The sequence below is a fragment of the Manacus candei genome, unplaced genomic scaffold, assembly GCF_025592945.1.
Source record: "Manacus candei isolate 608988 ecotype Guabito, Panama unplaced genomic scaffold, ASM2559294v1 h1tg000011l, whole genome shotgun sequence".
NCBI classification, from domain to species: domain Eukaryota; kingdom Metazoa; phylum Chordata; class Aves; order Passeriformes; family Pipridae; genus Manacus; species Manacus candei.
In genome coordinates, this window is record NW_026138059.1 from 15,863,017 (window position 1) to 15,890,338 (window position 27,322).

The 27,322-nt window shown below is 37.5% G+C and overlaps 1 protein-coding gene across 6 annotated transcripts in view; it reads right to left on the reverse strand.

Moving 5' to 3' along the window:
* KHDRBS2 (KH RNA binding domain containing, signal transduction associated 2) overlaps window positions 1-27,322 on the reverse strand; it is a 365,578-nt gene that overhangs the window by 237,249 nt on the left and 101,007 nt on the right. For all 6 annotated transcript variants that reach the window (XR_007902822.1, XR_007902821.1, XR_007902820.1 and 3 more), the window contains exon 3: window positions 10,737-10,853. Coding sequence is in view for 2 of the 6 variants with exons in the window: in XM_051777880.1 (XP_051633840.1) it covers window positions 10,737-10,853 (117 nt within the window). In the remaining 4 variants the exon portion in view is untranslated. The remainder of the gene's footprint in view (window positions 1-10,736; window positions 10,854-27,322) is intronic.

Consider the following 27,322-nt stretch of genomic DNA (forward strand, 5'->3'; position numbering starts at 1 on the left):
TCTGCCTATTTAAATTTTCCAATTTAAAATAAAAACTTGTGCTCCAATAGTCCACATGTATGCAGAAACATAAGTCTTTGTTATTAAATACCAAACAAATTCATTAAAACTAGAATATCAAAAAGGTCAGAGACTTCAGATCAGTTTTCTTTAATAAGCACACAAGTTTGCACAAATTGTTTGGTATTTATAGCTTTTTTCAAGAAATTATAGGGAAATAAGTTACAGAATCAATGAAGCAGACTGTTTCCAATGTTTACAGTCCAATATTTATAGTCCAAAATTTGTCTCTCAGAGACAAAAAGGCCATGGAGTTTTTTTTGATTTGTTCAGTTTCGGATTTTTCTCTGGGGAATATTTACTGAGCAAAATGACAATATAGCAATCTTCATCAAGGTCTTTTTTGTTATAGTTGCCTCGGGGAGGCACTCCATGAGAGGTGGTTGGGAGACAAATACAGTGCTCTTTCAACCCAGCAATTCCTGATGGCTAGTTCTTGACTCTGATGGTAATCCAGATCTTTGCATTAGTGAAAACAAACTCCAATACTGAGGAACAACAGCCACCTTGTACAACCTGTGTGCCTTTTCAGGAGGAGAGACTGTATACAGGACAGGAACAGGTGGTTTACTGAGGGACATAAATGACTAATGAGACAACAAAGTCCCATTCACATATTGCTACAGTGACCAGGCAGAAGACCCAGAGAAGAACTGGAACCTGACTGGAGAAGTTAACAGACGGTCCCACTAACCCAGATTCTAAAATGCAGGTTGGAGCTGACAGGCAGCATAAACCACAAGCCACAACTCTAGAAAAATATTTTTCTAGATCTTGGGAGACTCAAGAAGTCACAGTTGAAGAGACAAGGAGTTGCACTGTCTCATATACGGGCAGGCAAGAGCAATTTGGTGGGTTTGAGGATCTAGACTGATACTGATATCTTTTTCCGATATAAAGGACTGTGTGGTATTTATGCTTTTTCTTTACATGCTGCATGAAACTCAGAACAAAAAAAAAGGTGACACATCATCCCTATTTAGGACATGGAATAATCTGGAGACTTATTCAAGTATGACTTGAGAAGACAGTAAGTTTTATATCAAAGTAACACTGTTGACTAATTTGGCACTAATCTGAAAGTAATGTTACTTCAGCTGTACTTCTTTTAAAATGGAAATATGTCAACTCCTTTTAAAATGGAAGTGATGTCAACCATTAGAAATTTCCTACCAATCTGTAAAAACATTTAAAAAATGGGGTTACAAATCAATCTTGAAACTTTGGAAGTGATTATGCATCTTTTGGTGATACAGGAATTGAAGAATAAATAGCACTGGAATTTCAAATTGTTGATAAGAGATAGACATCCCTAGTCACTGTGTAGGAGAAAACAGAAGGAACTGGCTAATATAGAGAGACTTATGCTCAATCATGAATTACACCTGTATCACACACACACACACACACACACACACACACACACACACACATCTTTTTCTCTCTCTCCACATATACATACAGATAACAAAGAGTTCAAAAAGCTTCCCCCAAGCCAAACTCCTCTAAGCAAGGTCAAATTGGTTAAGCTATCCAGCCACAACAAAGAAGACCTGTCCTTAACCTAAGAGAAACTGGATAAAAGAGTGTTTTCTCTGCAGCAAGACCGACTGTGTACTTAAATGAATTCTAAAATTTAGAGAGGGAAAGTCAGAGAAAGCATCTTAAATCTGACATAAATATAACCAACCACCTCCAGAAGGAAAAATTCGTACAGCTAAGAGAGAAAGAAATTTGACAGAAATGGAAACAAATGGACTTCTCCAAAATTTTGTAGCACAAACTGAAAAAGCCAAGGGCTACTCTGTTGCAGATCATTTGAAACTGCATAAATTGAAGGATAACAGGCTCTTTCTAGCCAGGTTCTAAACTCAAAGTTACTGGGAGATGCCTGTTAATATAAATAACTTTTCTGATAGATAACAGGACTATCTATCAGAAGGCATCTCCTGGATTAGGTATGCAGACAGGACCATTTGAATACCAGGAAGGGAAGAATTTATCCCAGTAAGGCCACTTAACTCTGTCTTAGCTCAATGGCCTCATTTTAGAGCTTGATTCAACCTTAGCCAGCAAGTCAGACAGGTAGGTAATTAATGGAAATTGCAAAAACTATCAAACAAAAGACGCTCCTGTCTGCCAGGAATGTGGTGCCAGAAATCATCTTGGGAAAGACCAGATTCCCATAGAGAACAAAGAGAAAAGGGGTATAAAAAACAAAATATGCAGGGATATGACAAAAAAGGAAGAGGTTTATGACTCCCCCAACCACAAAGATGCTCGCTGAATAAGCGCATTCTTTCTGTGTCAGAGGGAAGATATATGACTGAAAGCACTCAGTTTACTGTGATATTAAAATACAAAAATTTAGTTAAAAGGATGTGACTGGGAAGCAGAAATGAAGACTCCTTTTTTTCTAAGTGTTGCACTCTGGGTAACATGAAGTCTTCCAGGAGGAAAGAGAAGGAACAGCCTTCTGGAAACAAGTTGATTTGCACAGATCTGAAGAGCTGGTGAAACATAAGAGGGGTCAGACAACGTGTGGACATGATGAGACACCTAAGAGAAGCAATGAAAACATTTCTCATGAAAGTCTCATCCATGTGAGTTTTCATGAACTGATTGTATAGGCACCTGTTTAGATGGAAACATAGTTTCAAGAAAAAAAAGAAAAAATACAAAGAAACGCAAAGTATGTGCTGAGAAGGTGGCACATAAAAGCTTCCCAAGGACTGATAAGCCCTGGAGACTACTGGTCCTGGGGAACCAGCACACACTGGTGCCCACATGGGTTCATAACTCGGCCCATCTCCAAGACAACTGCTATATGCAGATGAAGGGTATAGGTCACATATACCTCTGATGAAATAAAGGACCCAATGACACACTTTCTGAACACCTATCACTGACCTGCCAGTATTTCCCTCTATCTTCTGAGTCTATAATTGGAATTGTCCTCCCAAATGTTGCTCTAACCAGGTTATCATGAGAGTACAATTCAGATGTGAGACCGAATAAGTACATATACTGTGAGAAGTTATCTGCTATTAGCAAAAACCTAAAAACCAGAAATACTTAATAGAATTCGTAGAAGTTTATAGAATAGAAGCTATTCTAAGAGATATTGTTTGTGATCTGTATCTACCTCAACTCCCTCCAACATCAGGGCAAAAAAGGACTTTACAACTCACTAGAGGTGATACTCAGAGGTATTTTGCAAATAAACTGGGGTTGTTGAGTAGGTAAAAGTTACTAGAATATGAGTAACACAGGAGGAAACAGTGATAAAGACGATGTCTTCTTTTAATCTGTGCCTGCCAGCAGATTTATGGTTTCAGGATATAAGGAGAAAGTATTTTCTTTGGAATGGTTTTTCAGGTAAAACCTAGTTCTAGAGTATTAAAGCCTTTGGTACCTTTTGACATGCTCACCTAAGGGAAAATCTGGGAGAATGCAGATTGCAGTAGAATTTTGCAAATGATCCTTGAAAGATTTCAGTTTCAAAATATGGGTTGGTCTGCTTTTTGTTTGTTTCCTTTTCCTTGCATTTTCACAGCAGTTCCTATCAGGAAGCTCAAGAGATTGAGGAAGAGGAAAAAAATGTGTTGCATCAGAAGCAGTGTGCTGCTCTAACTTCTGCTCACATCTTGAAGGTGTGCTGAGGGCCTAATCCTGCTCAGGTCAAAGACCTGTTTGTGGACCAAAATGGCTGCAAGCTGTTACAGAAAAATTTAACAGAAAAAGATGAAATGGGCGAGCACCAACTAGTGATTTAAAATTAGCTATTTATGCTTCTGGATGCTACTTTTCTAATGCAATGCTGCACATTGCTCTACCTTTCCCTTAGAGGTTTTACAGCTGAAGATGATAAAGGAGTTCAAGGGAACAGAAAGAGAAACAAACTTACCTAAGAAACTAAAATTTCAGGGATTTTGCATAAAGTCCAAATCAAAATTCTCAGCAGACTGGAAGTAAACCTACAGGTTCTGTTTTAAACTAAAATAGACTTTTTATAGGAATTACCAAATTTGTATCTCCAACTATAAGAGCTGAAAACTCATGGCAACACAATGGGCTAAACTACCATAATCCATAAACCAGAGCAAGCAACCTTACAAGCATGACTGCAGTGGCATCAGTGTAAAACCTGGTGCAACAGACAACTAGGTGATTTTTGGTTGGCACATTTTTTTTTTAACTTCCTAATTTTTTTTTGTAATTTCTTATTCTTTTTGAGAATGCTGACACTCTCGCTTGCTAAAAAACATATGTAACCATACTGCATGAGCTTAAACATTACAACATGCAGTAACACTCAAAGCCTTTTAAAACTCTGGACATTAAAGATAAACTTTTGATCTCATATTCAAGTAAAGCAATAGGATTGGGAAAGAATATAATGCAATACTTGGATCACAACTTCTGCTAGACAAAACCTGCAGCTTTTTTCTTCCTTTGTGGGTTAGATTAGCAACTATTTATAATCTTCTTGAAAAACCAACGAAGTCAGGAGAATCTTATCAGAGAATTAACTCTCTGCTATTGGGATACTACACCCGTGTTAGACATGATCTAATGAAAAAACATGTTGTGCTTCAAACCAATAAGCTATTGGGTGCTATTCACATTATATATATGGACTTAATCCTGTAAGATATTTAAGCATTTATTTAAAGGTTGCAGGACTGAACTCAGGGCCCTTAGTATTTGCTGGGAACAGACCAGTGCGCACTGCAACTATTTCATATTTTCAAAATGTTTTTTAAGGTACTCACATAATACAGCTGTTAAAAACCACCCTAAAGCCAATATGCTAATAATTGAATATCAGTAGATTCTCTGTGTGCTGATTTCAGATCTTTTTAGTTGCAAACAAGTTCTTAACACTTGGAATTTTTTAAAAAGAAAAGGCAGTGCAACAAATTCTGTTTAATGGGACAAGCTGTTGTCCAGTGGCAGTAGTCCTTCTTTGGAAAGTATCTAACCCACAGATTAATGAAAGGTAGATAGACAGCTTAACTGCAACTAACTCTTCTGTGATGGAACCTACTTTCCTTGATAACTTGTTTTAACATCAACTGAAACTTGAAGAAGGAGGAAGCTAAAAGTTCACTCAGCTGATAAACACAGTCACAGACAAGTAGTTTATGTGATTTTTCAAAGCTGCAGTGCAAGTTTGTTCTCTAACTTTTCATGTTTTATAGAAAAGCAACAGGAATCTTTAATAACAGCAACCTTCCAATAGCCAGGACAAAAGACATAAGTAAGTGGAAGTTTAAGCAATGAGAGAAATGGGTAATAAACAGAAAGTGTGCGAAACAGGAATTGGTGTTGACAGAATTTCTCTAGGCAAAAAGGCTTTAAATTGGGATGGCAACTATACATGAGTATTCAGAAGATTTAATGCAGGCACTATGACTTACATTTTCCTTCATGTGTGGTTGACACCACATGTGCTACTGTAGTAACTGATGTTTTAGTTTTCTTTTGTCTAATATAGAATCTTGTTATCAGGACATACATTAATTTCCAAATTCTGCTTTATGTATGCAAAATGTGATTCAAAACTATGTTTGGGGTTGTGTGCGATTTCTGCAAGGACAGTATGAGCCTCTTCAGCTTAAATAACTTATATGTGTTGCAAGTGTTCCACAGGTGATGAACAATGAGCTTTCAGGGAAAGATAAGCAGGTTAAAAATCCATTTTTCATTTTTTTAACAAAATGAAAGTAACCAAAAATCTTTCTCTGGGTAACACAATGTTCTCAAATCAAAATCAAAACATTCTATTGTTCTTATATTATTCTGCTCTCTCAAACATAATCACCTAGGTTAATTTTTCAATAAAACTGTTCGTTCAAATAAAAAAAGAAAGCACAAACATTTTACCCTAAAAATTTTCAGCTACAACACTTGCACACATTCAACATTTCTCTCACAACCTTTCTTTGTTCAAGAATTTTGAAGCCTCCAAACACCTCTTTTCTATATAATTTTGTGTTCACTGGAAAATTTCTATCATCTTTTACTTTGAACGTTCTCATCATAAAGTTACACATGCAATGAGAAAGACAAAAGATAAAATTCTGTAAAAGGAAGAGTTTTTCTTCTGTGAAGGATTTATTCCTACCATTTGGTTTTCTTTCAAGCCAGTCCTCTTCCCTTTTTCAACACATTTTTGCTTATTCTATGCCTCAATCACCATTTCAGTTATTATTCTGGCCTTCATTTGCTCTCTTTTACTAGCACTATCCATAACAATTAATTAGTGGTATAATGATACATAGAGGCATTCTAGGTAAGTCTCACCATATCCTGTCTCATCTACTCTGGACAGCTCACCTCTGGAAAAAACTGTAACAAAAAGCAAGGATGTCATGTTGCAGGCAAATACCACAGCTGGACCATGGTTGATGCTGTTGATCTGTTCTCACACGTTATTAAGGGTGAGGTTCCAGTGCCCCTTTGAGCAGTGTTTTCTGTCCAGTCACTAGAGGGTTCTTAGAGAAACATGGAAGGAGGGGAGTATGTTTTTGACTCTTCCCATATACTCTCCCCAAGCTCCAGCAATCTTCAGTCATGCAGCTCTTAAAAGCAGTTCTAATGACACCAGTGTGGTATTTTATCTCTGGCCCTAAATGTTCTTGGTTTTCCTACAAAAATTTTCATTTCACTCTCATCTGCATGAAATCATTGCCATTTTGCTTTCTCAGATATGATGTTCTGAAGTTCAAAAAACACAAACATCAGATTATGCATATTATGTAAAAAATATCACTCACATAAATAATCTAAAATTAGGGAGTATGGAGAAATGGTGCAAGCCCCAAGACTTTGTTCTATTCTGACACAGGCAGGTAACTAGCTAAAGAACTATAAGTGTTTAAGAAACATTGCTACATATTTTTCTGATTCTTTAAAAGAGAATCCATGCTCTTGCTGCTATAATTCATGTAACAAAAAGCTATTCCAGACCCTGTATGCATCTTATTTTTTTTAATGGCACAGTGAAAAACATTCATTGCATGGTTGAAAAGGAGAAAATCTGCATCTGTGTATGAAAGCAATCAATTCATTCCACTTGTAATGAGATTTCTCCTGTCACTTCAGTTTGATTGTTTAACTTTACAATCACCTCCCATGCTGTTTGCAAAAAGAAGAAATGGAAAAGAACCAAGAGCTAAGCAAATCAACATGACTATGCTTAATCTCATCACTACCTGTTCTGAAAAATGTATTTGCATATTTATAATACTATATTACTACAGGGAAGACAACCTTTAGTGGCAGCATATAAACCAGCAAGACAGTGAGAGCTCAACCTGTTCCAAAAACACATTAGAAAATGGCTGTGCCCTCACACTGGGCACAATTCTCAGTGGTCATGGCTATGCTCATTATATTGAACAATCCCTTCTCTATGATTTAAAAATACAGAGTAGTTCTTCAGCTAATAAAGACTTCAAATTTTAGCTACATTTTTGCATGCCAAATCAAAGGTAAGAAGTATTTAAAAGGCAGCAGCAGCATCTGCTACGCCTAGTGGATGGACTTTCACATTTCATGACAGTGCTTGTCTTTCTGTCAGAATACCGTAGGATCTTTCTCCTGTTATGGAACACTAAATTTCTGTTGAGCAAGTGGCATTAACTTCAGCACAGAGATTTAAGTACTCACATTAGCCACTCTGGAAGAATCATAAGTTTTCCTTATACCCCAGATAACTGCACAAAACTGATGCAGTTATACTTCAGCATCTCTTCAATAATTTCTAACACAACTTTCTGTGACACATACATTAGCTCTGTGGTATTTTTTGCATAATTAGAGCTGTTCATAATATACATTTTAAATAAGTTGCATTGCCTTTTCAAATTAATCTGTCCTGTTCCCACACCGTAAGCACAGCGGATACTCAGAAATCTCAAGTCACTCAACAAGCATTCCCTGTGGCTCTGGAAGGAAGAGCCTAAATAATTTAGTCTCTAAAATTTACCCACAGATTTCTTTAAAAAAAGATAAGGAAATTCTGAAAAGCAGATATATCTCCCTTGACAGAGGCAGCTTCCCAGACACAGAAACTGCCCTTTCATATGACAAAAATTACTGATTATGGCCAGAGTGGTTCACTGTTGAGCCAAGCACTTCCCTATTGTTATTCTGGCACTGAAAAGCCTCGTATCAGCGGATCTGTTGTTTTTGAACACTTCAGCTTCTAGAGCTTGAGGGCATAAATGTATTTAATACTTTCCAGCAGAAATTCTGCTTCTGCTGCTCTGATGCAGCTCAGCATCCAGTTGCACTGGACTGGAGGGGACTATTACGATTCAGCCTTAAGGAAATTCTAGTTTACAGAGAGAAATGACAGAGATTTTTCTTGAATATTCCTCCAAAACAAAGATTCATCAGCCAAGATACATAACCTGATTTCTCATATGGTACAAAATAACTGCAAAAAGCCTCCAGACTTTGGTAATTCGCATTTAAATCAGGAAAAAAGTACTGCAAAAATGAGACTAGTTGGCTTGTTTTCTGACAAGAAAACAATTTTAACCAGAGTAAGTTGTATTTTTCTTAGCAATATAGCAATTCACACCATTATTTATGCTCACAGTCAAACTTATTTTCTCTACATTTTACCACTATTTCAAATTAGAACAGCCTCTCTGAAATGTTAATTGTAATTATTACCCATCCCAAGATCATTCTCACACATTTTTGCTTACAACTGGTAACAATGATGTACATGGATCAGATAATCCCTATCTCTCATTGTAATTGCATGGGAATTTTGTTTTCTTTTGAGTCAGTAATGTCTAAATTGGATTAAGATAAGTCACTTATAAGCCCTTCTCTACAAAAGTTGCTTTCATGACTGCTATATTTAATGCCATTTTACTCTAGAACTTAATTTTTTACACCACTCTCATATGAATGAGTTTCCATGAAGTTCATACTTCAGACTATTCTTAAGGAATAAATACTCTATGAAGAGGAAAAAAATATACCCTAAATTATGTTTTTGATGACATACTCATGAGTGAATGTAACAACAGTCACACTGGAAGTCTGCATTATCATGAGATGAAATTCAAATTATATGATCAGAAGAGTGACCAATCTCAAAATGAGAAGACAGTCTATCTAATAATGTGTGTTTAAACATCTTTACACTCCTCTGTTTGGACAATTGCTGCTCTTGGCAATAATAATCTGAGTGGGTGGCTGAGAATAGAGCTGGCAGATGTAGTACTGGTGCAAATTATTGCTACTTAGCAGCACATGCATTCACTTATCCAAGGAAACATTTTTTATGATTCCACAAGTTAGCCAGAAGTAATTAAAATATTTTACCTGTCAATACCTGGAAAAAAATTGGTAGCTTATTCAAGATTTATCTTATAATTGTAACTGAATTGTCACTGTGGTCAACGTCACAAAGAAAACTCTGAAAAAATGAAATACGTTCCATGTGCCTAATTTGTCTGTTTTGTGGATTTTTTCAATATTGCAATTGGAGACCTCATAATGCCTATGTGACTGCTGATACACATTACCAAGACCAAATAATGCCAACCATAAAATTTTGATTAGTTTTTTCTTTATTCTGGCATGTTATTGCTTTCATTATTTTAGCTAGAGAGATGAATGACAGAGGCAACAGACAGGAAAGCAAAATAATGCTCAAAATTACTGAAAGCCATATACAGTTAAAATATAGTGAAATTAGCAGTCATTATTTCTGTGTTGACTGCTCTTCTACAGAATGTAAAGGAAGACATCACAATACATTTAGTACTTGTTCTTTGGATCATATATAAATGAAGTTCCTTAATGTCCTGGTTTGGGCTAGGATAGTTAATTTTTTTCCTAGAGGCTGGTACCCTACTGTGTTTGGGATTTAGTACCAGAGTAATATTGATAACAAACTAATGTTTTGGTTGTTGCTAAGTAGTGCTTAGTCAAGGACTTTTCAGTTTCCTGTGCTCTGCCAGCGAGGAGCTGCACAAGAAGACAGGAGGGAGCACAGCCAGGACTCAAACTGGCCAAAGGGGTATTCCATACCACAGAACATCATGCTCAGTATATAAAGTGGGGGGAGGTGGCTGAAGGGCAACAACACTTACCTGCAAATTATTACTCAGGTGCATTAACCAGGCTGTGATTCCAAAACTGCTTTTTTTTTCTTTTATCTACAGTGTATTTTTATACACATTTAAGCAAAACATCCACTTTTTAATCTTATTTTAGAACTATGTCCTGGATAAATAGCCAATATTTTTTAAAAATCTGATCTCTAAAGAAACAGAAAAAAAGAGAAAACCTATTTATGTATACCAATATTACAGGAGTAATGTATACAAGCTGTACTTTCTCAGGAAAAACAGACTTCTCTCAGAACAAGTGAACTTTAAGCTGGTTTCTCTTTTAGGTGAATTATTTAAATAACAATGGTAATATAGCAATGTGGAGATCTAAGCAAGGTTGGCATAGTAAGAGAAAAATTATATTTAAGCAATTGATGTAACTTGGTAAAAAAACAAACTAACCATGGAGTCGGAGTCTATTATAGGCCTTTTAATTGAGTCATTACTAAGTAGACAGGCAATCTAAGTATAAAACCTAAAGCAACATATGTTTCAACACTAATTGCAACCAGAATCCAGACACAGTACCTTAGCTTTATCCCTCATGGATCCTTTTCCCAGGATGGACATTTTTGCACCTGTTTCTTCTTGTAACCTCTTTAAAGAGTTTCCTCTTGGTCCAAGCAATTTCCCAACAAAATTGAACTACAAAGCAAATAAGAGAACTCTTTTAGACCAACAGGTAATTTTCAAAAAATTTAATAAATCTTTAAAAACAAATGGATTAAAAAAGAAAATTTTACTTTCCTTTAAAATAAATACTTCTACTTAGCTCTGAGCCTAATTCATGGGATACAAGACTGGAGAACCAAGGTATCCTCTTATCTAGTGTGAAAAACAGTAAAAGTATTCATGGTTTATTTGAACCCCAGGAGGCTTCTCTCTAGGACTAACAGGCCAGTGGCTGCTTAGGTTTAGCAACTGCTAAACAAGAAATTTACTCATGAGATGGTCCCAGTGAAATGCAGTGAATGCGTAAGTTTTTTCCCAGGTCAGCCAGCTTTATTGGCAAGTAATATATTCTGAAAACTTAGAGCTTTACGTGGATTTTTAGGAATTGATGCTTCGCACATTGAGTTTAAAATAAGCATTGTTTTGTGTATCAGTTCAAATATCTGTTTTGCCAATACCAGAACAAATCACAGTCAATAGATCACAGTAGATATTCATGGGCATTTTCTGAGAGGATTTTGTAGAACACTGGGCTTTGCCTGCCACACTGCTAATGTTCTTAAGCACTGCAGACTTGATGTGACACATAAACCACTGTTTTTTCTGTATGAAGACATGTCTACATGAAAATCAGAGGACAGAACAAAAAATAAATGAGGTGTTAATGTTATGTTGACACAAACTATCAAAAAGGGGTGAGTTTATTCAGTAATTTGTTTATTCTGTAACTAACAGTCTCTTCAATTTATTATTTTTTATTATTTCCAACATCTTTTAAAAATTCTACGGTATGTTGTCTTTGGAAGTTGACTGGGAATCGTCAGCACTTGCTTACCATGTTTCTAAATTATGTTCAAATCTGAAGAGGCAGTATTCTGATCTTACAACTTTCACAAAAAAATAAGCCTAGCCAAGGAAGAAGGAGTGTAATTGTATCAGGACTTCCTTGAGTTTTTTTCAGAGACAAAGAACATGACAATAAGAAATACAAACGAGGAATATGCTGCTGACCAAAATACTCACAAATGTCTAAAAAGATGTTATATCTTGTTTTGCATTACCTTCTGTTTTCAAAATGGAAAAAATGGAGAAATATTCTTGTTTCCACTTTAGTCAGAAGAATGTAACAACACAAAATGCATCAGCTATGTTAGTAACACCCAAGCTCTGAATCACACCAGATACCCCAAACCCCAAGCTGGCTTTCAGTCCAGTGTCTTAATTACAAATCACTTCCTTCAAATATTGGTTAGACTATCTAATAAAATCTTATGTAATCACAGGAAAAATAAATACATAAGGTGAAATCTACTGCCACCTAAACCAAAATAACTGATTTCTGCAAGATAACGTGTCTATGGGGGAAGTAGTAAGTGCATGAAAATCCAGTAAGCTTTGAAACTCCAAAACCAGATTTTTCAAGCTTGTGTGCTTGTACTTTTTTCCAACTCTACCTGTTGACTTAATAAAAGTTATCAACTCTTCAAAATGGGGTAGGATTTAGAGATGATGTCGCTACCAAGGTATCAACAATCCTATGTCTTCAAACTATAGTAGCTATGCTTCTGCCAGGGAAAACTTGGCTTAGAAGAAGTTGTTGGCTTCAAATTGATTATTAAATTTTGTATGAAAATAAAAAAAAAAGACTGAAAAAGAAATGTCAAGGACTGAATTTTGACTTTAATAACAGACTGTAGACTTAAACTATTGATGGAAGTAAGATTTCAAAAATGACATATCCCATGTACACGGAGATTTTTCAGAGATGGCTGAGCAAAGAGCAAAGCTTTTGTTCCTCTGTAGGGACTCCTTTATACGCAGAAATGGGGGATGCCACTACTTACGACACCAAATCTTTTGTGCCACTTATACCTCACCAATCAGGCAAGAACCATGTCCTACTGTATCGTTTTAATGTCTCTTAGTATTAAGAAAAGCTGCCCGTTGAAAGCTGAAAGAGCTATAATGGTATGTAAGTTTGGAGGAAATTACGAGGAGGCCAGCCAAAGCTTGACTATGTTTGTTCCCTGAATGGAATAAAACTATTAAAATACACTCTATGAAGATTTATGTTGACCATTTATATTTAAGTACTTCATAAACTGTCTAATCATTACTTTGACATATTGCTGCAAAGGAGTGGTATGGCCAGCACAAACTATGTTATGTACTAAGTGGATTTTAATCACTTCACAGGAAATAAGCGGCTGGGGATTTTAATTCTATTGATTATACAGCAGACAGGCACTCACATTTCATCCACTATCTACAAAACACATATCAGGAAGCAAGCAGTTATTTACAACTGAAAAACTGAATTGCTCTTAGTTTGGTTTTGTTTAAAGTTGAAGAAAAGCCAGGGCACTATAGCAGCCGTTCTACTGTTGTGCCTGGTATTACCAGTGTCAGTTTGGGACCACTGGCTATCCTCAGTACCATCTATAATCACAAAACTCCCCAAACTCTGAAACTACTGATGGAGTAAATTTGACTTAAAAACTTGTGAAAAATTATATCCTTTATATTCACATATAGGTAAAACCAGCCTATAAGAAATAGAAAGTTTTAGTGAACAGTGCAAACTGTAAGAAATTTGAAACACAACTTCATTCCTTTTTTTTTATTAAGATATGCTGGACAAGGACCTGAGTAGAACCAATTTTACTATTGGAAGTCTTAGGCTCCAGTTACAGCCACACACATGCACACACAACCTAGGTAGTACAGAGACAGTGAAGGAAAACATGGAAACTCAGGCAGTTCGACTGCATTTAATGATGAGCCTTGCCCACAAACACACTCCTGGTACAGCAGCTGTAACTGCAGATCTTATAATGCAATCTCAGTTCCAATCCAATTCTGCCATGTGTACAAATTTTCTCCAAATAATAGTAGCTCTAAGTCTCTGGGATAATATCTGGTCATATTAGGAGAGGATAGGTGAGAAACGCTGATATATAGAAGACAGAGTATTAACAGAAAGCTTTCATTGCTGGGGAGCAAACTGACTTCCACTTGAAAAATATGGTTACTGTTGTGATACTAGATGTTTTTACAGGAGACTTAACTTTTCAATCTTGTTTATGAACATGACCTAGGCTTTCCGTCTTCTTGCAGAAACCCTTCCTGGTTTATGAAAAAGATTTTGTACATTATTTTCTTAGATTTTTCTATAATTTGTCTGGGAGAGATGATGCATGTCTTCAGAAGAAAATGATCAGAAGAAAGCAGGAGATGTTTCACTTATAATCAAATGCATATGATGCTCCATGTGTCAACAACTGTGCAATAAACCTTCTCCTGTGCAAAATAAAACCTGACAGACAATGTAGCTCAATAGACCTTTCCAGGAACTACAGTCAAGTCTCCCCAACATCTTCCCAACCTATATATACACACAGTTTCACTAGATTTATCTGCATCCTGATTACTTTCACACTTCACTCCTTACAAGCAATCAGACTGTAAAGGTGCCCAAAGCCAACACTCCAGTTTCTCAGTTTTCATCAAAGTTTTGTTCATAAAACTTTTTTTTTTTAATATTCATATGGAAATAGCCAGAAGTTATACTGCACATGTGGAAACATAGAAATTCCTCCCTTTCCTCTAACTGTGCTGTTGCTATCTGTCTGGATAGCTTTGTGCTTACACACAAAGAAAACTTACTGACAGTGTGAGACATTCTGTTCAACTGTATATGCTAGGGATGAATACTTAAAACCAAGGATTTAGATACCCAAATAGTATACAGAACATGGAGAAGTCTTAAGAATTAATTATATGAAATTTCTTAGAATAAAAATCTGCCTATGTTAGTCAAAAGCTTAGGGTTGTGCTCCATGCGTGAATACATATATAATCACAGATTTGTTCATCATTAAACCCCCTTGCAATAAAACACACTGCACATCAACAGACCTCACTCGTTCTGGGCTAAGACACTGAGAAAAGAATCCCTAAAACTAATCAGGTGTTGTCAAGCTGGACCACAGGACAGGTAGTCTGTCTCTCAGTGTAAATATGGTTTTTATGAAATGCTAGAGATTAATTATAACCTGTGCTGTGAACAAAATGTATGCATTAACCAGTTCTTAAAATATATCCTACAACTGACAACGTTGCAATAGTCTGAAGTGCTCTGCAGCACCTCAAGAAGATTGCCACAGGCATTTATTCTCATTGCCATGCTTGAACCTACCTCCTTTGATATGTGTCAAGCGTTGCTCTCAGAAGGCCCAATATCAGCAGAATTATAGAATGGTTTGGGTTGGAAGGGATCTTAAAGACCATCTAGTTCCAAACCCCTGCCATGGGCAGGGACACCTCTCACTAGACCAGGTTGCCCAAAGTCCCATTCAGTCCGGCCTTGATCATTTCCAAGGATGGGGCAGCCCCTGCTTCTCTGGGCAACCTGTTTCAGTGCCTCATGACCTTCACAGCAAAGAATTTCATCCTAATATCTAATCTAAACCTACCCTCTTTTAGTTTGAATCCATTCTTCCTTGTTCAGTCACTACATGTCCTTGTAAAAAGTCCCTCTACATCTCTCTTGTAGGTTCCCTTCCTACTGGAAGGCTGCAACTACGTAACCCCAAGTCTTCTTTTTTCCAGGCTGAACAAACCCAATTCTCTCAGCCTCTTCTCTATGAGAGGGGGTCCATCCCTCTAATCATCTTGGTGGCCCCTCAATGACTACAGAATTGAAATTAAAAACACACACACATTTTGAAGTTGATATTTACAAAACATCTGATTTATATCACGTTGCAAATTCAGGGGAAAGTTTCTTCTGTCTATGGCATGTTAGAGCAAATTGTCTAGGAGACAACCACTACAGGAGCTTCAACTTTGAAGTGGGCATCAAAGACAGACACAGCTTCACTATTGTGTCCGCATTGTATGAAGGATGGGAAAAACAAAGATAGTGAACTTGTGCTCTAGAGAAACTGTAGCTGCACTTAAATGCACTTAAATGCCCTTAGCACCCAGCACTGGAGCCCTCTTGGGAGGAGTTCACCCTGACAGCTACAAATGGGTCTGAGACATCTGGGATGATAGAAGCTGTTGACTCTGTTGAGTCACTACTTCATCTTTTACTGCGAAGAATTGTAATCAACCATTGATCCTTACCTTGGTTGTCTACATGGGACTCACTTTATTCTCAGTATGTCATAAACAGGCCTTTGAATAAGCAAAGACATGGTCAGTTCTCTAGCAAGACTCATCACAGAGGTAGGCTGGCAGTGCTGATCTGCCTTTGTGCACCGAGGTACACTGTGAACCTCCCGAGAGCTGGGACACAGGGTGCAAGGTCTGGTGGGGTGTGACGGGTGTCTGGCAGGGGGCTCTCCAAAGCCAGCAGCAGTCTCAGGCTGAGAACACTCACACACACAGTCCTACCTGCCTGGCCACATGGCACCATTAGAAGTACATCAGAAGTTACTCCACTACATAGCAGGATTAAGTGCTCCCCCATAAAAGCACACTTATCCTTCTCCCTACCTCCCTTTGCACACAGGGGTAAAAGTGCTGGTAACCAATTAAGTAAAGAATAATATTACTAGCTGTTATGTTGCAACATAAAGCTCTAACCTGCTATTCTTTCAAGATTGAAAACTATTTAATATTAGTAAGATTTTTTTACTACCTCAGGACAGCAAATCATAGGTACAAAAAATCTAACACATAGTTCACAGCATTAACATTCAAGCCTCAAGCTAACTACGATGACTAGTATAAAATGCATGTTTACATTTAGAAGAGTATTTGCTTCCCTGTTTGATGTAGCCCAAATATATGTCTACTACAACTGTAACATTTCTTATTTATAAACACGAATTTAATAGGGTTTTATAAGCAGAAACAAGGAATATATTTACCATTCCAAAAAAGCCTTTGTGTCAGTGACTGTTTCTGTTTTATACACAGATCAGTGTTCATAACAATAAAAAACCTAGATAAATAGGGGATGGGATAAGACAAATGTTTCCAGTTGTAAGATAAAGCAGAACAAAGCCCTGAAGTAGGAGAAGAAATTAATTTCTTCTAGAAGCAGCAAAACAGAAATAGCCCAGGCTTGACAACATGAAACAGGTTTGTTATTTCTCAGTGTGTTCTATTCACTATTGCTATCAGTTCCTTCATGGGGAGACAAAGTGTCATTCCTTTTTCAGAGCTACTTATCCTCATAAAATCTTTTCATTATTTATGGGAAGGAGCGCGGGTGGGTGAGTTGGGGAGGAATCTTTCTAAATTCAGCCCTGTTCTAAAGGAAAGGGGAGGAGACAAAAATATTCACTCCTGAATAAAACCTTACCGATTGAGACCTGCTTATAAATTAGTTTTCTTCTGGTCCTTTTCTAGGACTTCTGCCAGTTCATTTAATTTAGAACATCATTTATTTTTAAAGTACCTCATCTTTTGATATGCACAAAGGACTTCCCTTCATGTTAAGGCAGTACTGGATGACTATGAATGCAAATTTTACTTTTGTCAGTATTTTGTAAACATGACAATGCCTGTAAAAACATGCTTTAACTTTTGCTCAGCCCTGAGTTGTTTAGGCATTTAGACTGAGCACTGTAGGTCCCTTCCAACGGGAACTGTTCTATTCTATTCTGTTCTATTCTATTCTATTCTATTGCTCACAGATTCTGCAAAGTTCAAATTTGTCTCCCTCTATATGTAGCTGCTTACTACATTCCATATCCAGTACTTTTTGGCTTCTGCAAAACCAACTTAGTGTTCCAGATAAGGATGCAACATTATTTTTATTACAGCAGTGATATGATGTTTGCTGTTTCTGGAGAAGAGCTTCCAAGACACCTGTTTGGTAGGACTGAACTTTGCAGGGCTGTACTTTAGCAAGGCATGTCAGGAGACATGGGTCTCACCTCTTCGTTATGCTTTGAACAATAACCCAATGCCAGGCTGTGGGGAGAAAAATTGACTCAAAATTAGACGCTCAAAGGTAAAATACAGATTCTTGAAAACCCCAGGCCAAATTAATTTCTGGTTTAAATCAATGCAAGCATTTCTAGAATAAATTAAATCTGATTAACAAAGTTAGAATTATTAAAACTACTGTGACTAGAAGATTTACTTAAGAAACAACCATTTTTTTATTACACCTTTTTTTAGCTTGAAAAGTGCTGGGTGCTCATATTTGTAGTGTTCTTGAAGAAGATGCTGCAATACTCGTCTGGCTATTTACTAGCTCATAGCAAGCATCTAAATCTACAGTGAAAATACATTTTTGGCATAACTCCATGAAACAGATGGTCTGCAACTCCACATAAAAATCTTCCAGATATAAGTCCACACTGAGATAGGAAAAATATCTCCTCACTTTTCATTTTTAGCAGTTTTCGGTCAGAATTTTGGTAACGAGTCGTGGCATTCAAATAAAGCAATTTAAGTGAGCCAGAAAATTAAAATAAATTTTCTGATTAAAAAAAATGAATTGGTGTCGATATAACCTTATTCAGTTAAACTTTCTTAAGTTAGGAAAATCTGAATGGCTATTTCTCTAATATGTTCATTTGCAAGGTTATTTATTATAATCTGCTAATCTGTCAGACACCCAAGTATTTTATCTTTTAGTGATTCTGGTTTTTTTAAGTCTGATGTGAGGTAATTGAGGAAAAGCCAAGGAACCAATTAAAGTCATGGATCTTTATTAAATCTGCAATTAACTAGTTGTTAATTGCAAGCGGTTTATTATTTAATTCCCAAATCTTCGTTCACGAAGCCTAGCCATAATTATTTAATTGCAGAAGTATCCAGAGACTCATTCCACCAGACACTGCATATACATACAGGAAGACATGATCTTGACCCTGAAGAGCTGTCAAGTATCTTAAAAAAAAACCCAAACAAACCAGGTCTTATTGAAAGTATATAGCTACTATTGCTTATTTGGATTGTGAGGAAGTGACTGCTGAAAGTACTGCCACTAAAATCACTGCAATCTTATCAAAAAGGGTATTACTGAAGTAAGCACAGCAGCAACAGGTTCTGCTGACAGAAAGACCATGCTCGACCCTCCTTTTTCAACTCAGAAATGACAAAGAGGATCCTAATGTTCAAGGCCAGGCTGGATGGGGCTCTGAGCAACCTGGTCTAGTGAAAGGTGTTCCTGCCCCCAGCAGGGGCCTGGAACTAGGTGATCTTTAAGGTCCCTTCCAACCCAAACCATTCAGTGATTCTATGTCACATTTTATCCTTGGCTTTTGTCTTTCTTATTCTGCATCTTGGATTAAACTGCTTTTTCCTAAGGCTATCCCTATTTGGCCAGTCCAGCTGGGACAGTGGGGGAGACTGAGAGAAAACAGGAATGGTTTTCAGGTTTCTTTTGCCCATGCTGGGGAGCGGTTACAGGTGTTAGCAAACTAGTTGCCAGTCAGAGGTTATGACTGATGCCAACCCCTGCCTCTAAAGAGTTGGGAAGTTCTTTGATGGCTGACTGCTCCTCAATGGAAAACTGCAAGGAGAGCAGTATTTTTAAAAACTTCAGAGTATGCTGAGCTAAACACAATTTTTCCATTATATTGAAGTCATATTTCATTGAATTAAGAGGAAGAGGATTCTTCAGAACACAAAGCCACCTGGCTTTTAACTTTCATTCTAGCCAAGTTTGAAGTAGTCAACTTTTACTATTTATGGGAAAATAAAATACAAAGTAAGTAATTAGGAATTTTTGGAATTGTGTGTCTAAGACTGGCTCATTTGCAGGACATTATCTCAAATGCTAACAATTACACAAATGCTAACAATTCAGGCTGCAGAATTGTACCACTAAAGTTTTTCCAAAGTGCACAAAGAAGTTTATATTGAGTATATGCACAGGTATGGAAATGGGTACCAAGACTACAACACTTAAAAGCACAATCAACATTTGGCTAATTGGGCTTATTACTCCCACAGATACACAATTTACTGGTCACAGTAATAAACACCATCTGCTCTTTGCTAACTGGCAGCAACCTACCAACTTTTTTCTAACTTCAAGAGTTTGAAATGTAAAAGGAAGATCTAAAGGAGTTGTAATACAGTGGGACTTCCATGCACAGCATCTTATTCTTACTAAGCTGAATATGATTTCATATTAGATGAAAGATTTCTCTTTGCCAGATGATATATTTGCAAAGTTAAGCTCTAAGTCAACAGGAACCAGGATAAGTTAGGGTTGAATGCCCAACCATAAAAATAATATATCTTTCCCTTGCATGGTAGTGGACTTGTCAAATGTACCATAAAAGACAAATTTCTTATCAGTCAAGGAAATTATAACAACAGGTAATTTGGTCCCCATGTGTTAATGAAGTGATTTAAAACACATTCATATAGTATCTAATTTTGTAGACAGCACTGTATTAAATCACAACTGGCTTATGTTAATCTAATTATAAACTCTCGTTAGTTAACTTGATTTTGCCTTTCGCTATTAAAGTAATTATAGTTACAGCAGCATTTAAGTATCAATTTACATATCCTGAGAACTATGCAAACAGTTTTATTCTCAAGTCACGTTCATAATCAAAGCAAAGCATTACTTTAAAGTGATTGACATATGCAAACTCACACAGCTCTGTGAAAATTAAACCAGCCTGAGAAAGCACTCCAACATATTTTATGAAATTCTGGTTCTTCTACCTCCCCCCCTATATTTTATATACTGGGATGGGGTTTTTTTGTTCTTTGTACTAAGGCCAGATTCAAGGAAATACAATCTTTCTTCCGTATATCTCCTTACCTTCTACTTTTGCTATATTTAGAGAGGAAAACCAAGTATCCCTCAAAATTATTTAATGAGGTCTTGGCTGATCTGAGATGGTAATGTGAAGAAATATTTGAAGAGGAGTAAAGTCTTTCAAAACAACATTGACAAGGTGGAAATAGTTAACACTGTGTTAATTCAGAGACTTCCCCCCCCCCATCAGTATTTCTTTACTGTGAGGATGGTGAGACACTTGAACAGGTTGCTAAGAAAAATTTTGGATCCCAGGAAATGCTCAAGGCCAGGTTGGATGGGGCCCTCAACAACCTGGTCTAGTGGAAGGTGTCCTGCCCATGGGAAGAGGGCTGGAACTAGATACCTTTAAGGTCCCTTCCAACCCAAACCATTCTATGATTCTATGACTTGTAAATGTTTATAATTTGCCAAGTTGATAGCTCATAGCACTCACTAATTGCAGTTAAGAATACCTACTCAGTCTCACTAAAAAAATGGAAACTACAGAGTTTTATAGCATTTGACCATCAAAAGCATCTAAAAATGTGAGACTAATTTGTAACACTTTGTTCATGCCACTCCTTTGCAAGCAACATAACTCTGCTTCGGACTCAGCTAACGCAACACAGAAAAAAGTACTTTCAGGGTAACACCTTAAAAGACCAAGACATACAGTATGTGACAATGTGACAAATGAGCTGGTAAGCATGAGCTGGAGGGCCTGAGTGGCTTTGAATAACACAGGCTGTAATACCCAACGGTCTTGCCATTGCCATACAACAACTCCAGACTGAACAAAACTGCAGCTAGTATGCTCCTACCTGATAAAATATTAAATGATCTGCTAATTTATTTTTATTCACTTGCACCTTTTTTCTCTTATCCCCACACCCCAGGCTAAGATCTGATTCTCACTTAAAAGAATATTATAGAAGTAATATTGAATTCTTCTCTAACGTAAGATTTAGAAATGCCTCAGGTATATTTAATAACTATCTGGTTTTAACTTAATATTTATTCCACTGTAATTACCTTGCTTCAGCACATCTTCAAGAAGGACAAATGTGTTTGCAAAATATATATTAAAGAGAGCCACCAATGCAAAAATAAAGGCAGTGAATATTTTCCATTCACTTTGTCAAGTATGTCCTGAGCTCCAGCTGTTCAAGGGAGCCGGGAATGCTCTCCTTGAAGGTTTAAAGTGACACAGTTAGCCATACCCAAATAATTAAGTTGTATCTAGGAAGATGATTCAGGCTTTGAAATTCACTTTCGCAGTGTCACCTGCACAAGCTGTGTGGCTGGTGACTGGGTGCTGAATTTCAAGCCACACTCTTGTCTGCCTTGAGCCACCATCACTCCTTGGGGGCTGCTTTTAATTTCCAGTTTAGCTGCCTCATTCATTTCAGTAACTATGAACTTTGGTATTTCACACACAGAACATTTACAAAAGTCATAAATTCCAGGTCTGGAGTTAGATGTTCAATGTCTAGGTCTTGTAATGAACAAAAGAGTAATGTCTAGTCCTCTCAGAAGCCTGCACCTTCCAGTACCCTTTTATATTCCTCCAAGCGCTTCACTCAAGCGCTTTCATGGAGTTACAAATGATGAAATGTTTTGATTTCCAACACTCAAGCATTTATATGAACTGTCTTCAAAGGCAGTAGCCACTGAAATGAACTAAAACAACAAGTATGTGACAAAATATGTGAAACAGTAAGTAAAATTAACTTCCAACAGACACTCAGGGAAATATAAGTTTATGTGGAATATAATATTTTGTGGAAATCTCTTTGAAGTTTTTTATTTTATAAAGTCCAACATTTAGATGACAGCAAAGTAGAGGAAACAGATAAGTTCTTAAAGGTAAAAACAAAGAATTTGTTCCAGGTGTAAGTTTCTGCAAATGTTTTCCCTCTGCAAAAATATTTACAAAACAATCCTATTCCCCCTAAAATTGAATATGTCTGTAAATAATATTGCACCAAAATAAGAACAGTGCACTTCACCCAGAAACAGCAATGAAATCAGTAGATAACTACTGATTCATGTGATCTTCTCCACTTAAAACACTACATGATGCTGACAACCAAGAAAAGGTACTCTTAGATTTTAGCACCATCCAAAAATAATACCAATTAAAGTGGTATATATACTTTTATCATTAGATCAATATGAGAAACTATTTTATGACAAGATTATTTTATTTAAACGCCAGTGCATAACGTCAAGTTTCATGTAAAGCATCTATTCATAGGTAATTGCTTCAGATGACAACTTTCATCCTTGCCATGTCGTTTATTAAGGCATGTACTATCCTGTGTTTTGTTTATAATTACAACAGAAAATGGATACTTCTGAGTGTATTGTAAAAGTGTTATTTCCAGACTAATCCTTGTGTAGCGCTTATGGGCATTACATTTTTGGTTTGTACATCCCCCACTTAGACTAACAGAAAGCAGCTGTCTCGTTAATCTTTAGCAAAGAGAAATGAAATGAGCTCCAAGCATTCTAACAAACATGGATGCCCAAATCCCAGAGGGGATTTCAGCTGGTGAATTCCAGTGTCACAGCAGATAAACTTGTTGAGCCTAGAACTTCACTATTTTCTCAGAAATATCACAGAATATTTATCACATTGAGGATCCTGATTTAGTACATCCACACAGGAAAAGTACTACGAAAAGACAAATCAAATGACAGGAAAAATTCCTGTGGAAAAAAAAAAATAGATTAGGAAACGGGTTGTTTTGTGAAAATCCTATGTCCAAATAACAGAAGTAACAGGGAAAAAAACCAAAATTAAATGTGTTATCTTGCATGTCTGTCTGCAGACTGCAGTGGAAAAGAGGACAGGTGTCATGGTTTGAGATGGCCCCAAAATCCAATTCCCTAGCTCTATTCCCCCTCCCACATCTCAACTTAATGTGAGATGGGTTTTTCCAGACAAAACACACCAGACTCAAAGTGGGGGAAAGGGAATATATTACAATGACTATACAAATAAATACCATATCACTTTATACACATGATCACAAACTATCTCTACCATGACATATGTATTTACAATGATCAGATCTCTTCTCCCCTCCAAATAAAAGTCCAGGAGGGAAAGAAGGACAGATCCCTTCCAGTCTTTAAGCAGCAGGATCTTCTGAGGCAGCAGTCTGTCTGTCTTCTCCACATGCAGCAGCTGATAGCTGGCTTTCTGCCAGCACTCACGAGGGAGGTATTCAAGCCTCTCTCGGCCCCATCGCCTCCAACCGAGGGGTCTTCCGTGGGCTTCGTAACCCCAGACAAGGTCGTTTCACCACGTCATATCACGAAGACACAAGGGGGGTCTTCGTGACGGTCTGGTATCTCTTGCAGGGCCTCTGTGCCCTGTCTCTCAGGCTGCCACCGTGGCAGTGCGAGGGGGGAGCCAAGGTCAACTCCCCCCGCATTCCTCTGGCCGTCCCGGTCCAGCTCCGGGATGCTCTGAGCTTCTCAGCTCCTCTCTCTCTCCGGTACTGCTGTACTCCAAGGCTCCTCTAAAATAGGAGTCCATCTACTCCTCCTTTCTCGGAGGTCTCAAAGGAGTTTGGGGGATCTGGTACAGTCTTACCCCCAGAACTCTGTCTCTCAGGCTGCTGGCTCTCTTTCTCCCGGCTCTCCTTCCAGGAGTCCTTTCTCTGGTGCTGCATATTGCTTCTGCTGCTCCTTCAGTTCAGGTGTTATCTGCCCTGGCTCTCTGCCACCGTTTCTCTGGTGCTTACCGGCTGCTGCTCTGCGCCCATGGAGAAAACATCTCCCGGCATAACTACAAGCACCTAGCCCAGCTTTATGCTGTTCCAGGTCCCTGTAGCCCCCCCCAGCCAGGGGCTGGGAGGCCCCAGAAGGCCCGAGGGGCTCAGAGCCCCTTCCTCGTGGCTCTACAACATGGCCACCTCTCCAACAACCAAAACTACAACTCCTCTCTTACGGTGGGCTTGTGATATGTTTACATTTCTGCAGGAGCGCCCATTGGGTAGAACTTCAAAACTTCCAGGGGTTTCCACCCCTTGGGGTCTACCACTTTTCTAGCCTCTGGGGGAAAACAAAATCCAAACCACGACAACAGGTTGTACAGGGAAACTGCCAGGCCCAGCTAACTCAAGTGTTTCATGTTCTTAAGACAGGTCAGGTAGAACACCTGAAATTATAACATGACACGTCCCAGCAACCATGCCATGGACAGAGACCTGTACTGTGGCTCTGACAAGAACATGCATCCTGTGGACCTCATAAGAAGTCTCCGCAGACTCCAAAGACATGCTGGCAGCAGCAATTTGCAGTCCTTATATAAACAGAAAAAAAACCAAAAACATTTGAGGAACGCTAAAGAGAACTTCCAGAGGCCAAATGAAGGTCGTTTGGGAGCTGGGACCTGCATGGCAGCAGTCTTTGTCACATTCCCATTACAATGTGCAGATTGAGAGAGAAGGGGATGTGCTGAGGCAAAGGTACAATCACAGGCTGAAATAGCAGAGTTAGGAGGAAGAACTGAGACACACCTGGAACTGAGGACACATCAAGGTTAGAAAGATTCTGCACAAAAAGAAAAGACCTCTTGTGGTATAAGGGATCCATGCCTAAAAATCAAAGAGATGACATGCACAGGATATGGAATAATATTTAACTCACTTAAATACTAAATACAAGAAAAAGATCTTTTTAACATCTGAAGTTGTATTCAAGTAAAGAAAACAAAAAAGAGCATAAGCTATCAAAAAAAAAATCAAATCCGCACAGAACAAGTAAGAGAAAAAGTCTGGGGAACAACTTTGAGAAAGTATAAAAAAAGAAAATAAAACATTATTCAGAGATTTGGAAGCCAGACAGGGAGCTCGCAGGGCTAACAGCTGTTCAGGCTATAAAAGGAGTATTCAAGAAAGAGGAGGTCAGAACACAAAAAGAAAATGCTTTTTCTCCATCTGGGTTCATAAAGTAGGAACCTGTAACAGGTGGTTGGGAGGAAGGCAGTGCAATAAAAATTTTCTAGTAATTTCCAATTAAATTACTAAAAATCAGAATAAACAATATATTTAATGAACAGGAAAATACATTAGAGAGGTGAAGAGTTGAGATGGCTATTTGAAAGAGAATTTCTCAGCCATCTATTGGTGTTTTCCAAAGGACAAACAAACATGGAAAAGAAAGTAAACTTATACCATATAACTGATTTCCAAATGACATTCATTTCACAAGGTCCTTTGTCAAAGGCTCTTTATAAACCAGGTTGACATGGGATTAGAAGTCAGGCCCTCTCATGGAAAGAAAAAATGTGTTTAAACAATACAGAAGGTTTGCAGTAAATGGTCATTATTCACACTAGGAAGAAGTCATTAGTCAAGTCCCGTGCAGGGATCCAGTAGGAGACCAAAGCTGGAAAAAGCAGTGAACAGTGAGAAAACAGACTTTACTGATAATGCTCAGGTACGTCATGGCTCTGAAGGCTGGACTGGCTATGAAAAACTACGTCTTATGATACTTGGTGATAAAATTACAGCCGAAATTCCATGCAAATAAATGTAAAACACAGGAAAAAACATTCCACCTTTATAATCAAAATGATGTGCTGATTATATCAGGAAAATTAACAACTTGGTGTGAGTAAAGAAAAAAAGCAGAGAACAGCATTATGCTACTTTATAAATCAATAATACCACACCACTTTGAAGACTATTTACAGTTATGGCCTCTTGATTTCAGAACAGCCATAGAAGGACTGGGCAACCTGAGAAAAAAAATTGTGTTTCCGTACAAACAGTGACTAGCTAAGAATCAATGAGCGAGTCCTCAGCTACGATTCTATGGTTTTTGAAAACACAACTGAGAACTCCAACAGACCTCTAAAATCATGATGAGCATGAAGAAGGTCAGTTGGGCATGACCTCCAGAGCATCCTCCCAGGACAACTACTGGGGGAAACAGAAGACTCCATGAAGCAGCAGTTTCAGAACTAGCAAAAGAAAGCTTTCTGCACAGGAATCCTCCAAACTTAAGGTATAAAAGTGATTGACAGATTCACCAAAAGAAACTACCCTGAGCTCAGGACAGCCGTATTGGAAATGGGATAATATTTTGAAGGTGTATCTCTGCAGTTTGACTTGGTTTTAGGTGTCCAGTGTTGGTCACTGCTGGAAGAGTTAAACCACAGCAGAAGTCAGGGCATGAAGGAACTGGACTATAATGTCATTTGCAATATTCTGCAAGAATTTGAAATAATCAGAGACAGTGAAACAAGTATTACTGTCTTTTTACAGACAACATGCTATTTTCATCATGTGTACCATCACCAAAATGTTACTGTGCAAAAATATTAGAAATAAAAAAAACCAAACCCATGTTGTTCATATTGTATTATACTGCAAAAGTAATTATATTTTTATGCTAAATTTTACTTTGACATGGAATATTATACTCTCCTTTAAAACTTTAGGCATACATACACAATTCTTCTCTATTAGTCCAAACATAATTGACTCAAAATGTATCAAAAATACATTTTTGAAGTACACTTTGATCCAAATATTAAGCTCTAAAGATACATTTTTTGAGAGTGCTCTAGAGTTGTATCTAGAGATTTTGTTCAGATGTAAAGGTAGCAATTTATAAAAGTGATGGCAATTAAATAAATTATGTTCTTTATTTAAATAAATTATCAGCCCTGAAAAATTAATTACATCCA